Genomic DNA, 16,954 nt, shown 5'->3' with positions numbered 1-16,954 from the left:
TCAGATCATTGGAGAATACCAGAAGAGAAGGGGGTATTTCAGATTATTGGAGAATAACAGAAGAGAAGGGGGCATTTCAGATCATTGGAGAATAACAGAAGAGAAGGGGGTATTTCAGATCTTTGGAGAATAACAGAAGAGAAGGGGGTATTTCAGATCTTTGGAGAATAACAGAAGAGAAGGGGGTATTTCAGATCTTTGGAGAATAACAGAAGAGAAGGGGGTATTTCAGATCTTTGGAGATAAGGTGCTTTTTGAAGGAGTTCTCGAAACAACCCACAGGTAATTGTGACTTAATAGTATCATCAATACTATTCCAAAAACTTTCAGTTTGATCAAAAGGTTGGAGGAACTGCAGTTTCCTTTTCAAATTGCATAGCTTTCTAGAAAGAGTCTTTACCGAAACTCCAGACGTCACTCTTGTGGGAGAAGCGTCTGTGATGAATGCACTCCAAGGCTAGCCACTTGATGGGCATCTGCAGGAAAAAAAAATGCATCGCAGAATTAGAGGTACACTCTCAAACCAAGAGTCTTGGAGAAGTAAAAAAATACCCATTGATCAATCACAAATGACACTAACAGGTTCGTATTTTCCCCCTTTTATTCTCCAAAATCTTGAGCAGATTTCAACACAACCTTTCAGAGAGACAGGCAAGAAGTTTTTTCTTTCAGTTCTTTTGGGCAACTGCGAATAAATCTTTCAAAAATAAGTTTGTTTATGCATAACAAAAACAGGCATCTTGCTTTCAGTTCAAAGTCTAGCAGTTTTCCAAAATCAGATAGCGGCTGGCACCACCTTCTTGAAGCAGCCAAGGATGAAGAAGTCTGCTGAATGCGGAGCAAAAAGTTTGTCCAGTTTTGTTCCTTTTTTTTTTTTTAGGTATGGGAAGTTATGCAAGTACCTGACTCTTCTGATAAACATTGGTTACCGTTACCAACAAATTCCATTAAAGTTCAAACCTACATTTTGATGTCGTTCTCATCCACATCAAACTCTATTCAAATTTAGCGACACCCATGGAAATGGTAAATACCAGTGCCAACCAAAGGGGTTATGGTCGGGGGTAGGAGGAAAGGGGAAGAATTGAGTACTAACCTTGCCTCCCTGGGCCTGGAATTCGCTCTCGTCTACGTCCAGAAATTTGGCCAGTCCAAAGTCGGTGATCTTGACTTGCTGGGCCGTCTGCACCAGGACATTCCGCGCAGCCAGGTCACGGTGGATCAGGTGCTTCTCCTCCAGGTAGACCATGCCCTGAATACGGGTACATGAACACAATGAGATGGGTTCCATGTAGCCATCTTGAGTGACGGCAATGGCTGCCTGAGAGGACGTGGTCCAATGCAGACTCGTGTGAGTGCTTTGTTCCTGAATGACCTTGCTTTTCAGAACTACCAAACTGACTTTTGCCGTCTTAGCCTTGCATTCAACCATCTGACAACGATGGCATACACTAAGGCAACTCTTTATATCTGGACCCAAAATCAAGTTTCAATGGCTTAATTTAAAAAACTGACTTTCTGACATCCATTCAAATCTACAATTGTACAGAAAGACTCTGAAGCTTTACAGTGGTTTGTATCACTTCTGTTATAAATCTCTGCAAACTGACGGTTGAAAATACAACTTTGATAATCATTCACAGGCATGCAGTGTACGAAAAAATACATTCAACTGCACTTTTAAACAGGGGTGTGAGTGGCCACTTAAAATTAAAACTGAAAACTGCTGGCAAAAAAGCTGAAATGTGAAAGGTTTTCATAATTTTGTACAGACCAGGTGTGCAAAAAAGCTGGGGTCAGGCTCAACATCTAAAAAAAACCAGCTGAAATCAGCTAAAAAGCTGAATTCTCACACCCTTGTTTAAATCAGATTTGGTTCCACAGGAATGTCTAAAATGTTACTATGACAAATTTACAGCTTACTGAAAACTGAGGCTAGAAAACTCTCCATGCAGTAAGACTGGACCACGACATACCTGGGCTATTTGGTAGCACCAGTTCAGGAGATGGTGGGACCCAATCCGATCCTTGTGCTCTCGCACATAGTCGAGCAAGGCTCCCAGGGGCATGAGCTGCGTGATGAGGGAGATCTCTTGGGCCATGCACACACAGGCCAGCCGCAGGAGGTAGGGATGATCGACTGACGCCATCACCTTGGCTTCCTGTCGGTTGAGGAAGCAACCGAATTGACATTCAGTGGACTGGGAAATAAAAATCAGGCTGGTCCCACAATCCCAAATCTCAGTGTTGGAATGGTGGGCCTATCTTGTGGTCGCAGAAACAACATTTTCATCCAAGGTGGTGAGACTAGCTAAAGCCAGGTTTGTGGTGAGATTTTGATGAAGGCGAGGCTGCTCTGCAGGAGATGGGACACCTTAGTTGGAGGAAAGGGAGGGGCGTAGGGGGGAGATGGAGATCATGATTGAGAGTAATGAGGAAAGAACCACTGGGGAGGGGATCTGGGGAAAGTTTCTTGACGGAAGATCCTGCTTAGGGAGACTGGAAGATCTTTAGGAGCAATATTCATTACTCAAGCTTCTGGAAGGGCATCTAAAGGTGGATGTTTATATTTAACAGATCCCAGACAGGGATACTTTCTTGGGATGGGCAATACTGGTGAAGATCTCAGTAGTAGGTCTTCACTGGCAAAGGCTCCACTTTACCTCGAGGAGCTCTTCTGAGGCCTGCGGCGAGACCTCCCGCAGCACCTTGATGGCAACGGGGATCCTGATCTTGGCCTCCCCCTCGGGGATCCACAGGCCACGGTAGACGGTGCCAAAGGCCCCCGAGCCCAACACACTGCCTCGTTTCAGCTCCGTCTCCTTGATGATCTTGAGCTGGGCCTGGTTGGGGACGGCGCCGCTGGGAGTCAGGGGCTGTGAAATGGTCAGGCAAACATTACGCATACATCAGCTCAAGCTTGGTGGTGTGCACTGTGTGGGGTCTATGGAATCCATCCGGAACCAGACTCCGACAATTCCAAAAATGTAAGAACCTGACACCATGTAACACCACCTGATCTCCATATTCAAGGGGCCATTTTGACATTTCAAAAGACCAGGCTGCTGGGCATTACCGACATTTTTTTCACTCCAAAAATGGAGATAATCCAGCCTTGTTTTGAAACCGTATACCACGGTTTGGGGTATTTAGAGCAAGTGGATTACCACCGGGGACAAAAGCGCTCCACCACCGCAGTGATGAGCCACACAGCACCGCTACATGCTAATCTGGCCCCTGCTGAAAAGAGGTCGGCAGGGCACTGAGCCAGGTTCATGAACAAAAGAAAGTTATATAACACCGCACAATCTGGGCTCTTTTTACAAGGCTGCAGGCCTGGCTGAAATACTCAGGCGTCAATAGATTTTGTCTGTCCGGCTAGAGGGGCCACCAGACAGTCCTTCACGTGTTTGTAAGTGTCCAATAAATGAAGATAGGAATTTTTAAAGAATTTTGTAAACAGAAAAAAATGATAAATATCCCGGCCCAGCATCATCAACATTGATAACTGCCCCGGCAGGAAGTGGTTAATCACTGCCTTACGACAAAAACACCACACCCTAAAACACGTTTTTTTTAAATTATCTTCAGCGTGCAGCTTTCAATGTCAACCAATTCTTTTTCTCTTTCAATCTTGCGTAGGTTTCTTCCAAATGATTCGAACAGGCCTCTCGTTTCATTCTTGAATTAAAAAACAAAAACACGGGAAAAAAATCTGAATGCTGCTTGATCGACCCTACTGAGTTCTCATGAGGCAAGTTTCAAACACACCTGCTCTATAAGAGGAGAAAAAACAGCGGCAGGTTTGATATCATCTCGCATTTTGTAGGGTACATGGAAGTACATAAAGGAAGGTTGCTCTGTTGTTTAACAATAAAAACGTTTTGCCAACAGGCGTGCATCTGCGTAGTAAACAAACCTCTGCCCCAAAATACAAAGATTCCGTCTCTTTACAAAGTGAAGAACAATGAACAACCAACTAAGATTCTCTATGTATCGTCACTCACCCCGTTGCCATAGTTGGCCCCTTGGAGGTCCTTCAAAGCCTGGAAAACCGAATGAAAGCCATGATTTACACCAGCTGGAAACATCCACCATTTCACTTGAGTTTCCTCAAACAGCCTTCTAGCCATGTGATGGTACGTGCCCCCTACAAAAAGCTGGTGCTTTATCGACCATTCAAGACTGGCCATGTGATAGGCACTTGACCAATAGAAATGGCTAAATTGTCCAAGGTATTGATGGATTCGATGCATATAGGTATTTGAAACGGAATGCAACTCACTGAAAGATCTTGTCAGAAACAAGACAACTTTGCAAATATTTCAAATGAAACTGGCCTTTTGTGACCAGCCACAGCACGGAGAAATCGTAAACACCGGGCTTGGATTTTGGTTAAATTCTTGGGTTTTTTTTCAATTTCACCAAGGCGAGGCAAAAATTTTTTAATGCTTCTTTGAGTTTGAAGTCACAATTCACAAGAACGCAACAGGAAGCCTAGACATTCAGTCCATGTCCAACTGTATCAACTTGCACTACAAAAGTTGACAGAGAATTCCTGAGAATTTGAAGAGCTCTGAACCTTATTTTTTGGGTTTAACTCACCAGTGCTGGTGGGATGTAACCACTTTTGGTCAGTCTATTGTAGACAATGTATGCAATGATAGCGACTATGATAATGGCCACTAACGACACAGTGATACCCACAATGGTGCCAACAGGTGTCCCGGATCTGCAAGAAACAAATTAGAAAGCCATCGTGTGACGACTTGGAACCCCAGTTTGAAGTTTCTCGCTTTCTTGCGCACATGCTCATGCACAATTTCACCTAATGGGTTTGCGCAGTAAGAGTGAGAGCTGTCACTGCTCATGAGCCAATTCAGCATTGAGATGCTCAAAGTCGGGCACATTGTAGGTAGGTCAGTGAACCTCAACATTTGCATACCATGATCAGCGCAACCAGACGACAGTGTTGTAGTCCAGTACCTTTTGAGTACCAAGTTCTCTGCCAAGTGTTTAACTATTTTCAAGATGTATTTTTGCATTGGGGAGATCACTGTATGCTCAGTGCTTGTCCAAGAGCTTGCGAAAAAATTCACAAGATTACTCGAGTGGGACTCGAACCCACGACCTCCTGCTTATACAAATTGACATCTCCCCTACGCAAAAATACATCTTGAAAATAGTTTGCGGTACCAGCTGCTTCACCTGACTCCGACTGTCCAGCTGACCCCGGCAAGCTCGGTGGTTGAGTGGTTAAAACGTCTGCACTAGTAAGCAGGAGGTCATGGGTTTGAGTCCCACCAGAGTAATCTTGTGATTTTTTTTTATCGTGTTTAACTAGTTAGGAGGGAAAAAAGCCGGAGTACATGGGCATTTGATGGCACAGTGTACATGCACAAAGGTAAGATTACAAAGTGAAATGATAACTTCAGACTATCACTGTTTAATAAAAATTAAATTTTTGGGACGAAAGACTCAGAAAGTACTCAGCCAAGCATTTTCCGAGTGCTTTTCTCGGGGAGTATCCGAAGTCTAACGTTTAGTTTGTAATCCTATCTTTGTGCATTTACCATCAATGTACTCTAGCTTTATTCCCTCTTACCCAGTTCAATATTTGGCAGAGAACCTTTGTACTTAAAAAGTACTCCACTACAACACTGTATCAGGGTGATTTCACGCCGACTTACAGACTTATGTCCTAGCTGGTGTGACATCAGGTGCTTTGTTTTCAAATGCTGAACTGGCTCACTGTAAATTATTCCATGAAAACGCAAGTCATTAACGACAGTTTGAGCGACTGAAGGAATCGGACCTAGCAAAAAAGGAGGAAATCTTCGAAACTAAAATGTCGCATGCACCACTCACTTCTGGGGATTCCGAGTACTCTCGAGGGAGGGGTCTTTCATGCATACTCCGCTGCTGTTCAGGAAGCCCTCCGGGCACTTCTCCAGGCACTCCCGGCCGTGCTTGACATTGCGGCACTGGAAACAGGAGCTGCGGCGGTCATTGAAGCAGCCGCCCAGGCACTGCTGGTGGCAGGCCATGCAGACGTCGTTCTTGTTGGCAAACTCATTCTCCGAGCAGTTGGCCACGCAGTGGGAGTTGCGATCGTTGTAGGGGTAGTCAGGTGGACACTCCTTGGCACAGTAGGTCTGTTGATGACAGCAAAAGTCTTGGTGACTAGTTGCTATTGAGCCTTTTTAAAAAGATTTACTTGGGTCAAAAGTTCAGGCTGTCTCTAACACAGATCTGCAAGTATCATTCTAGTTTGTGGTTTTTCTTATGTTCATAAAGGATAATTAATGATATACAGTCAAAATTGAAACTGATTTGACATTTTCCTAACAAGGTAATTATGATTCGCAATCAAGTATGATTGATCAATTTTACAGCAGTACGCACACAGTGAGAGGCAGCACTTACCACATTCTGGCTTTCAAGCACTTCCAAGTTCTGACAGCGGATGCAGTCATAGGGGGAACTCCCCCCGGAGCAGCCGCGGCACTCGCGGTGGCAGTTCTGACAGACGTCATTTTGGTCGGGGAACTGGTGGGCAAAGCACTCGTCTGCACACTCCTGCTCCCGTTTGTATCGCTGGCATTGCTTACAGCTGGAGGGGCCTGCCCCATGGCAACCCAGGCAGTTGTGGTCGCACATCTGACAGAGCTTTTTAAGTCCGAGGGAAGAGGAAAACAAAATATCAGTTCTGGGCGATACACAGTGTTCACTTGTCTCTGGGCAGTGAATGAATAGCGTACGCCAAGATTTCCATGCACAAATGCAGCCTCTGAATGTGTTACAGACTATGCAGATAAAACATGGATCAAGCAACCACGGTGTGGCAGTCAAGACCTCCCAAGGCCATTTCAAGACTGTGCAAGGCCTCAAGTCTGAAAACAAGTCGCAAGTAATTTCAAATGAACGGCAACAAAATCATTCTTCTGTCACTGTTCACACTGCTGCCAGTGACTAGTCTTATCAATGGTCTTGTGGCTGGTTTAGTGACAGATCTTGTGATGTCTTGACTGATAACCAACAAAGTGCCTTTTCTCTCAACACAGGGAGACCACAATCTTCTTTGGCCTCTGACCCCCCCCCCAAAAAAAATTGGTGATCGAGGGCTCAGCGTTGCAGAATTCCTACATGAATCTTTCTCGAGTACTCTCAATGCAAGACACCTGTAATGATGCTGTTATCACGTTTGTCTTGATCCCTGTCGACCCCATCGGCAATAGTAATACAACTTCCCATATTGATAAAAGGGGACAGACTGTCTTCCAGCCTCAGGTTGGTTTACACTGCTTTGAATGGCAGAAATGCAAGATGGCTGCTCCGTGAGCATTCTATGGCATTTTACCCTGCTCAGCAGGTGCTCCGTCAATCCATACTCACCGAATAGCCACGGAGCGGCAAGTTGCTAGACTCTCCAACATGGTAGTAGAAGGAATTGTTGCCACACTGTGCACCATCCGGCATGCACTCCAACTAGGCCCACCAAAAAAATAGGAACAGATCAAACTTTTGTCTTTACTGCAGGAATTCAAATTATAAACGAGTAGTTCCCCAAGATTTGATTAAGAACCAGATTTACAGAGGTGGGGGCTTAAGTTTTTAATTTATTTGGGGGGGGAGGTGGAATTTACAAATTTCTAACTGTAATGTTCCATGGCCTTTCTGAGGGGCGTGGCTGAATTTGGGGGTCTTCACACATTTTAATTCCCCCCCAAATAACATAATTTTTCAAAACCGAAAAAAAATTTCTCACCCCCCACATCAATGGGAGGCTCCACTCGCTAAGCACTCTTTGGTTCTCTTAGAACATCTTTCTGTTTGTTTTAAGTGGAGCCATTTGCCTCACTTTCAACAATTTCACACTGAGACCTGTACCTTATCAGTAAGCATGCAGCCTGAATACATGTGAGCATGGGTGACTTTATTTCAAACAACTGCAGTTAACAATTGTCAGGGAAATTCAATTAGCTTGTCTCCCCAGAATCCAGTGTGCCTCTTTAGATCGTGAATTGTGCCAGACTTGTATTTCTTTTACGGGTCTGAGAAGGGCTTAGAAATTTCAATTTTGCAAGTTCAAGCCCCTTCCAGCTTTTCATTTAATTTGGGGTTATCTTGGGGGAGGGGACAGAAAGGGAGGAGGGAGTAGCAGGACAAGGCATCCCCCTCCTCAGGACACATGCACTTCCTTTTAAACGTACATATTTTGGCTGGCATGAACCGCGTCAAAAACCTCAGCTTGCTCTTCTGCTGTGACTTTCAACAGTGTTATATTCGAGTCTCAAGTCCCTTCAAACGCCAGTCACAAGTAACAGGGTTAACAATGACAAAAGACAATGCTTTTTTCACAGCTCATTTGACTAGCTTGTGAATTGACTGAATGCCTTGTCAGAGACTTGTGGGGACTTGTGACGGACTGGAATACAACACCGAATTTCCAATAAGGGTTGGAAACATAAATAGTACGTGATCGGGGTACAGTGTCGACATACACAAGACGAACTCCTCAAGAGTCTTAACAGCACTGTGACAGGATTTGGGGAGAGTTACAATTTGATAATGCCACTGATTTTAACAAAAGGCTGGATGAATCAGGGATGTTCAAAATGCAGGCATTCCTTTTGTCACTCACCGGCAGCCTGGAAGTTTGATTTAATTTATCCACTACAAAAAAAGAATCCTCGGGATTTGGTACATGCTTTCTCGTGCACAGTTTGTCTTCTGATAAGAATTTCCATTCTCCAAAATGCATTTCCGTCTGAACGAGCCGTGTGTTTGTGACGATCACTACACTGTGAAGGTCTAACAACAAAATGTAACGATGGCCAGCCGTGACCAACGACCAAGTACTTCTACTCAGCTTCACCACTTACGCATGCGACTGGGCCTATTTTTGGCTGAACATAGGCAGGATGTGGCAGCCAGCTTTTGACGTAGCGCCCAACGCCATGGATATATATTGTTTTGCATGAGTCATTGGAACGTCTCTCTATGATATTTCTTTCTGTAATTTCTTTCTTTCTGTTGCTACCCACAACAGGCCGGTGCACAGCGGCCAAGTTCATCACGCCGTCCGCCACCAGACTTTATGTGCAAAACAAAGGGAGGGATTTACATGGGGGAAAAACCAGTTGAGACGCGCTTTTTGTTGTAACCCGCTCGCCATGCCTACTTGCACATTCCCGACACTAAGTGGGTTAATGTTAATTGATGTAAAGGAAGCAGTGACGCGGTACTCTGATTCTGGACAGGGATGGGATGACTGGATTGACACATGATGAACGGAATTGGGAAATCTGCCTGTCTAGCTGGGAGGTTAGTCCAAAATGCACTCATTCGTGGAACGGACATGGCCAGGCACATGCATCTTCATGTCATGATGCACATTGAGAAACACTGTCAAGGCTTACGTTCAACGTTATTTCTAACTACAGTTACATTGATGTGGGACACCTTTTTCGGGGGATACAATCTTTGGCAGCCTCTTTACTTGTTACTGCTTTTTTTTTAGGACAGACGGGGACTTGGGAAAGGGAGAAATGTATGCATACATATAAAGTGTCTCGAATGGAGTCTTCAGACACTTTGGAAACAGTAAGATATGCAAGTATTTTTGTATGCAGCATAAACTTCCAACTTCAACACATATATGTACGCATGGGACTTTTTTCAGGATTTTCTACACGCCAACACACACACATGCGCCTTGTATATAAAATGTCCTTTTCTTTTGTTCCAAATGGCGTCACGTCGACTGACCAGAATGGAGACCACAACGTCTGCTTTGCGACTTCTCCGCTTTCAAATACAGCAAAAATGTTAATGACAACGGGGCAACCGTACGTTGAGAGCACAAGTACATACATCTTGGAGGTCACACATCTCTACGACCATGACACGGACTGGGGTATACAATACGGCCATTTCACAATAGTGCGCCACCAAGAGTTTGCAACGTGTTGGCCAATCACAATGCGCGGAATTTGTCGACCCATTGGGCGTTTGGAAAGGGTCGACAAATTTCGCGCCTGCTGATTGGCCAATGCGTTGCAAACTCTTGGTGGCGCGCTATTGTGAATCTCTCGTATTGCTTCCAGATTCTAATGCTGGCTGCGATACCAAGACATTGTTTCTCTGGTATAAAGTACACGTGCATGTTGGACGCAGGCCATTGGCAATCCAATAATGCATTCCATAATCCTGTACAGACAAAGTTCAAGGGGGGGTGAGCTAACCGTCATCCCAAACCGGTCTGGTTCCACTCGATGGACAGAGGTTCTCTAAGCCAAGACCAACCCCATCGCTCACTCCAAACTTTCAAAATACGGTTTACCCATTAATTCAACTTGTCGGAGGTTCAGGGAATCATGTATTCCAACATGAGGAACATTATCTATGACAAACCCTGTAGAATCAGGTGTGGATTTCATCAGAAAGTATAGAGTTGTTCTGATCTGTTAGACCATTCTCTAACACTGATCTCCACAAGTTTGAATCCTCCAAGACAGACACTGGACAGAAATACAATTCTCTCGCAAAGTTTCCAAGTCCAGCTCCAGAAGACTTGGAGTTGTGATGAGGAAACAAGAAACCGCTTTGCGCCATCAAGTCAAACCAGACCGCGAGTTTGACGTCGGAGCCCCTGGTTTGGACAAGACCACGGTGCTACTACCTACCCACTCTGGTGAAATGTCTTTCTATCATTAGCCATGGTGGGAAATGAGCATGATAGGACACAGAAAGTTGGTTAAAATGCTTGGATGGAAAATTCCAACAGTCGACAAAAATTTCACTAAGCTACAGCAAGATGCTGGCTACAGTATCGTTAATTACCAAAAAAATTAAAACCCACTTCTTGGTGTACAAACAGAAAAACTGTAACAAGCATTTAGTTTCACTCCAAGTTTTCAAACGGATCACGTTAGATATCATTAAAGAAGTGCAGCTATGTCCCTGAAGTATGTTACACTCAAGAACACAAGTGCCACTAAGGTTTTTGGCACGTCTAACCAACTGCCATTCATTAGCCGGTTCATTCTTGATAAGCTTTGTACCTATGCGCAGTCAAGTTGTCACCGAGCATTAACACACTCATCAAGAGTATTGGGCCATGGGCAATTTCATATACATTTCCATACATTGTCAAATAAATTTGGGACAACCAAAGATCCCATATCAAACCCAAACTTTTTAAGGTTTCACAGAATCAAAACAAGGGAATTCTATCTTTTCCAAAGTTCTTTTCAAATGACATAATTGACAACACAGTATCAAGCAAAACTTACGCAGCAAATATTAAGAAAAATCTAGAGATTGTTCAAGTTATGCTGCATAACCTTAAGACAAGAAAGTCCTCTTTCTGTCTCTGTCTTCAAAGCGAAACATTCTACCAGATTATAGACTTACAACTGTCAGGCCATCTTGTTCAACCAGTGCCTGATGACAACCAACGCAGCCCCCTTGTCCAACTCTGTTATCTGGTCCGGTGCACCTGCACAAAATTATTGAGACAGAGAAGAATACTCGCATGAAAGACAATCGGAAATGCTGATAAAAATTACACCTCAGAAACGTTGGCATTAATTCTAAATCATTAATTTCCATCTTTGCTCATTTTCTTGATCCCGGTGCACCGATTTCCAGAGTTTTTCCGCAGACAAATGCCCCCCTGCACAAAGTATTCTGTTGAGCCCTCCCCACCAAAAACTGCAAGCCATATCACGTGATAATTTGTCACTCACTGCTGCCCTCAGCCATATTTTACTCAGTGATGAAGTTGAGTACTTTCTGACTAACACCACCGAATACTGAACTAGACTGAACTCAAACAACAGCAGAGTACTCAGCTTTTTCTCAGGAAAACTCAATTTCTACAGGTGTGATACTCCTCCAAGTACCTTTAACCTTAAGACTTTCCTTTTACACAACTCTCACAGGTCCTCATTTTATTTACCGTCCAATGCCCATGTTCTTCATCTTTCTCCATACTGAATCAGCTCAATATTTGGCAGTAAGCGTGGTACCCAAACCCAATTGACAATAACACTAGCTTCACTTAGCAAAATAAAATTGACCTCACCGACTATTTTTGTTGTTGTTGGTCATTTAGGAAGACCAGTGACACCCAGGAGGTCGTGCAACACTTACCCTTTTTCCACCACGCAGTTGCTGTGGCAGGGTTGGCAGACCCCGTCCTCATCAGGGTACTTGGAGATGGGGCACTCTTTCCGACAGAAGGGACCGTCTTTCACGTGTAGGCACTCGGTGCAGTTTTGGGGGCCCTGATTGGATGGCCAAACAGACAAGCAGTCAATACTGAACCAGTAAAGAATTACTGCCTTTCTTTCAAAATCTATGGTTGTTCTATACCAAAGTCTGTGGTTCCCTTTAAGAATGAATGTCAGATTCCCCAAAGATTTCTGGCGTCGTGGTCGGTACCATTCATAAGACCACTCAAAAGATCACTCACAAGACCATTCACAACACCATTTATACGGCTAGACAAATGACCAGATGTAAGACCAGACGCCAGACCAGTCACAAGGCCAGTCACAAAACTAGTCACAAGACAAGATACAAGACGAGTCACTCAGTGAGAAATGACAAAGGATTGCTTTTGTTGCAGTTCCGGTGAATAGCTTTTGACTTGATTTCAGACAGAAGGGAATGCGTAGGTCTTATGATCATATCGCGGGATCATGTGATAGTCTTGAGTTCTCAATTACCACACTAATGGTTCCTCATGATAAAACTCAAAACAAAAGGAAAAAAACATGTCTGTATCCGCAATTTTGGGTTAGAGAACAGAATTTCAAATTACAAACCAATTTGATTTTTTTCTTATTTCATTTACTTTAGCAGTCCTTTGAAAGGAAGCATGGTTTACGCGCAACATAAGATGATAAATATCATAAATGTAACAAATGGACGTACATGAATATCAGAATCACCTTAGAGATACCAACGATAACAATTACCATAAAACCCACCCAACCTCCCAAGAAAATTGTCACAAACTGTTCTTATTTTAGGGATCAGGACTCCCCAGGAGTGGAAATCTTTGATGGAAAACGTAAGATGTTGGCGTCAGTCCTTACCACTAGGCAGGCGTTTCGAGTCTACAACGATTAAGCTCAAGTGGCCATTTGCCCCATCTTAGAACCGGACCAAGCTAAAGTCACGTTCCATGTGATGTGGGCGGCAGTGACGACCATGATATGACTTACCGGTCCGCGACATCTTCCCTTGCATTCTGGGTCACAATGAGCACAGACGGTTGGGGTGTCCTCGGTGCCTTCCAATGCTACATACCTGAGGACAGAGGTGGAGTTTTCTTTCGTAATTAAATGTGACTTTGAGAACCCACCTCCGACAGGCCTGTGCACTGATGACATCATGCTTTCTTCACATGTACGCTTTCTTACAGAGCTTCCAGTCTGTTGATGCCACATGGACCCCCCCCAATAAAAAGCGCACACGTTAACAAACTATGGTGTCATCAAGTCATCAAAATGCATGTATTTGACAGCAAGAACAAGTGTGAAGTAGGATGGCTGAAGTATACAACTTCGTCACTGAAATTGTCGTAACCAAAACCCAAGAGCACCGATCTGGCAGGGTTCAAGTTATCAGCTGCCGTTGTCACCATGCAGAAACTGTAACAAACTTTTTGTCACAATCTATAGCAACTGGCGAGAACAGCTTGTATTCAGCACTGCCCTAAAAAGGCAAGGGGCTGCCAAAACTGCGCATTCAGCGGAAACGTCCATTTAGCTAATTCCACAAATTTGCCAGCCAGCACCTTAGCAATCTCGTGTGAAATACACTCATACCTAACAGGAGACAGGTAATAACAATGATAAACTTTCCAAGAGAACTTCACGGGTTGAGGCATTTAGGTTATTTAACGGCCATCTGAATCTTGGTATTCAAAATCATTACTCCAGCTTTGCCTCGTTATTTCTCGGGCAATTTTGGGCGGCATAAGAATGTGACTGGCAGAAATGACTCAGGTTGCAAACTGACGAGTACATTCCGTCCCAGTTTAAGACAGTGAACATGAACAGAAATGAACATATTCATTCAGGGTTCCCATAGATACCTTAAGACCAACATGTGACTTTTCCATGAGTTTCCAGGACTAATACATGACAGGTTTTATTTCACTGAATGCCATTTTGCAGACAAAAGTTGTTCAGTATTATGCACTGGACAACTGCCCAAGCCACGACGACAGATAGACAAGGACATCGACTGTAAAGTTATTTTTGTTTTCCATCACAACAAAAACTGCCCACGGCCCACCAAAAATAACCCTTGCGTGGTCTTGAGTTCAATCAAGTTTTCCCCTCAGACGACAGGATTCTGTGACATGCTATTTGTGCCCTTTTCTCTGACTTTCCAAGACACCTTTTTCCCTCCAATATTTTCAATGACCGTAAGGAACCCTGTTCGTGTCTACGGCCAAGAGAGTTGAAAAGCTGAATAAGAACACATGACTTACTGTGACAGAGGGTTGCACCCGGCTATGCACGTGTCGCCAATACGCGCATTTTGACATCGAGCGCACTGCTTGGGACCTGGCCCCCAACAGCCAATGGGGGCGCACTGTGGGTCACAGACGTGACCTTCGGCAACTATGATGGAAAGAAATCGGACCCATATTCTAATGTTAATATCACAATGACAAGAGAAGACAAAGTACACTATATGACTGTGATACGCTTATGAAATGGAAAATGAGCTTCTTGTGCGTGAAAATTCACATTCAAGTTGCCAATAGTTATAAGGAAAAAAAACAGGGTTGAGAAAAATCGAAAATTCAACGTTTCTGGCCTTGACACATTTTTGGAACATTGATGCAAAATTAAATGTCATATTACTATGCACAACAAACCAACACTTGCATTATCCACATTGCAAAATACGCCAATCAGGTTATGTAAATGACAGTCACCTGCTGTTTCATTTGTCATTTCTGTGACCTCGCTATTTCGTTTGTCTATGAACTGTGTTGAGAAAAAGTAGTAAAATACACTTTGGGTTTTTTCCAACGATGTTGCTGGACTAAACTTTTCAAGGATCACAACCACCTGTAGCTGTCACCTTTGGACAAGGTTAGTCGTATTTCAGTCTTTTTAATATCCACCCTTTTCAAGGGACTTCTGTCTTGAATGGAGACATAAGCAGCAGTTTTTGATCACAAACATTTGTGCTTTTCCAATCAATACGAGCGATTCACAACAGTGTGCCCCCAAGAGTTTGCAATGCATTGGCCACTCACAGTGCACAAAATCTATTGACCCCTTCCAAATGCACACTGGGTCGACAGATTTAGGGCACTGTGATTGATCAAAGCGTTGCAAACTCTTTGGGGTGCACCATTGTGAAACGACCACATTGAAGGTTAGCAAGAAACGATGAAAAGGACACTATGTTAATACTAAAGTTTTTGGGAAATCACAACCCAAAAAGAAGAAAATAGACAACCACGGAAAAGGAAATTACAAAGAAGAGAGGGAAGACAGCTTTTTCAAAACTTCCCCTAATGCAAAACTGATCTTATTTGTTTAAGGCTTCCATCTCAATTGATGCAACTTTCGTATCTCCGAAACAAGAACCAACAAACATTTTATGGTCATGTTTTCACAATGAGATGACCATGTTTAAATGGCACAACAATACTGAGATGTTCACAATCAAGATCTATTTCCAACTATTTTCATGACCATAGGCCAGGTCATCAACATCAGTGAAGCATTTTCGCAACAACCTGTTAAATGCACCTGTCTCTTCAGACAAGTGAAAAATACAATGACAGTTTATCCTGATAGTACAGTTTACAAGAGGACTGGATTTGTAGCATCACATTGCCACAAATACCCAAATATTGTCACTTTCTGTCATTTTTATTTTCAAGCTGACAAAATTAACATTCTGACGTAGTGGTTCTGCCTACAAGGTCAATTCTTCAAATTGGAGCAGTAGTCATCATCAAATCAGACAGCACAAAGCAATTACTGGAAGGGCAGCCAATACAAAGTCATTACCGTATCAGACAAATTGGCCTACATGTACTTTTCCCAGTCTCCAAGCTGGTCTTGCAGTGTTTTTGAAGGACAAAAATTACTGGCAATTAAACTCAAAACATGGCAAAGAAATGGCCTTTTTGGACATGCATGTACCCATCTCTTTGTAAATCTGTAATAAACACACACAAGGAACACAGATTTTTTTCTTTAAAGAAAAAAAGTCAACAAACCCAGAGAGAGGAAAAACTGAAAAGTAGCTGGGGCTCAATGAAAAATGAGCGTAGAATTTTCAAGTCAGACAACAAAAATGGGGGGAAAATATGAAAAGGAATGCAGCACAAAAGGTTTGAAGGTCCCTACGATGAAAAGGACCGTCCACAGAAATTGGAATACCCAGAAAAAAATCCAACCCCATCAAGTTGCTATTGAGAAGTTTGCAAAAGCACTGCAGAGGTGAAGGACTGAACGGGGGAGGGGAAAAAAACAGACAAAAGCTTGTGAGAGCAAACAGTGAGGAACAAAGCCGACCCACAAACATGAAACAGGCATCTGTTTAACTGAAGCCAGACAGACAAAACCTCGACAACATGGTCAGATTTTATGTCAATGCAAAGGATTTCTTCCCAAGAATTCTTTACATCAAGACAACAGGTGTTTAAAAAAAAAAAAATCCCATAACGCAGTGGCTTAACCCACAACAATCTGAATAAGAGCCTCTGTTCAATTCTGGTGGCTTTTCGTTTTCACATTTCACTGGAAAACGCTTTCAGACAACTGAAAAAAATTTCTCTTGTTGGAACAAAAATCCTTTGAATGTGCATGTACATGTCTCAAGCACTGCACATAATTCAGCATACAATAGACTTTCATCACACACTTTGCTTACTCGTGCGGTTAACCATCTAATTCCA

General features: G+C 43.3%; 1 protein-coding gene across 6 annotated transcripts in view; it reads right to left on the bottom strand.

The window, feature by feature from the left end:
- LOC110986431 (epidermal growth factor receptor-like) overlaps window positions 1–16,954 on the bottom strand; it is a 118,075-nt gene that overhangs the window by 9,562 nt on the left and 91,559 nt on the right. For 4 of the 6 annotated variants that reach the window (XM_087135099.1, XM_087135098.1, XM_087135100.1 and 1 more), the window contains exons 12-25: window positions 14,516–14,648; window positions 13,239–13,323; window positions 12,160–12,293; window positions 11,419–11,503; window positions 10,689–10,709; window positions 7,396–7,488; window positions 6,427–6,669; window positions 5,869–6,155; window positions 4,606–4,732; window positions 4,008–4,046; window positions 2,664–2,876; window positions 1,977–2,162; window positions 1,097–1,252; window positions 401–476 (exon numbers count right to left, since the gene is read on the bottom strand). In XM_087135099.1, the coding sequence (XP_086991225.1) occupies window positions 401–476; window positions 1,097–1,252; window positions 1,977–2,162; window positions 2,664–2,876; window positions 4,008–4,046; window positions 4,606–4,732; window positions 5,869–6,155; window positions 6,427–6,669; window positions 7,396–7,488; window positions 10,689–10,709; window positions 11,419–11,503; window positions 12,160–12,293; window positions 13,239–13,323; window positions 14,516–14,648 (1,878 nt within the window). The remainder of the gene's footprint in view (window positions 1–400; window positions 477–1,096; window positions 1,253–1,976; window positions 2,163–2,663; window positions 2,877–4,007; window positions 4,047–4,605; window positions 4,733–5,868; window positions 6,156–6,426; window positions 6,670–7,395; window positions 7,489–10,688; window positions 10,710–11,418; window positions 11,504–12,159; window positions 12,294–13,238; window positions 13,324–14,515; window positions 14,649–16,954) is intronic. The other 2 variants (XM_022248283.2, XM_022248301.2) reach the window with 1 other exon arrangement.

The sequence above is a fragment of the Acanthaster planci genome, linkage group LG03, assembly GCF_054643075.1.
Source record: "Acanthaster planci isolate LZ-2023a linkage group LG03, COTS_SCS, whole genome shotgun sequence".
NCBI lineage: Eukaryota > Metazoa > Echinodermata > Asteroidea > Valvatida > Acanthasteridae > Acanthaster > Acanthaster planci.
The sequence above is the reverse complement of the archived record's forward strand: the minus strand, read 5'-3'. Positions and strand labels throughout refer to the sequence as shown.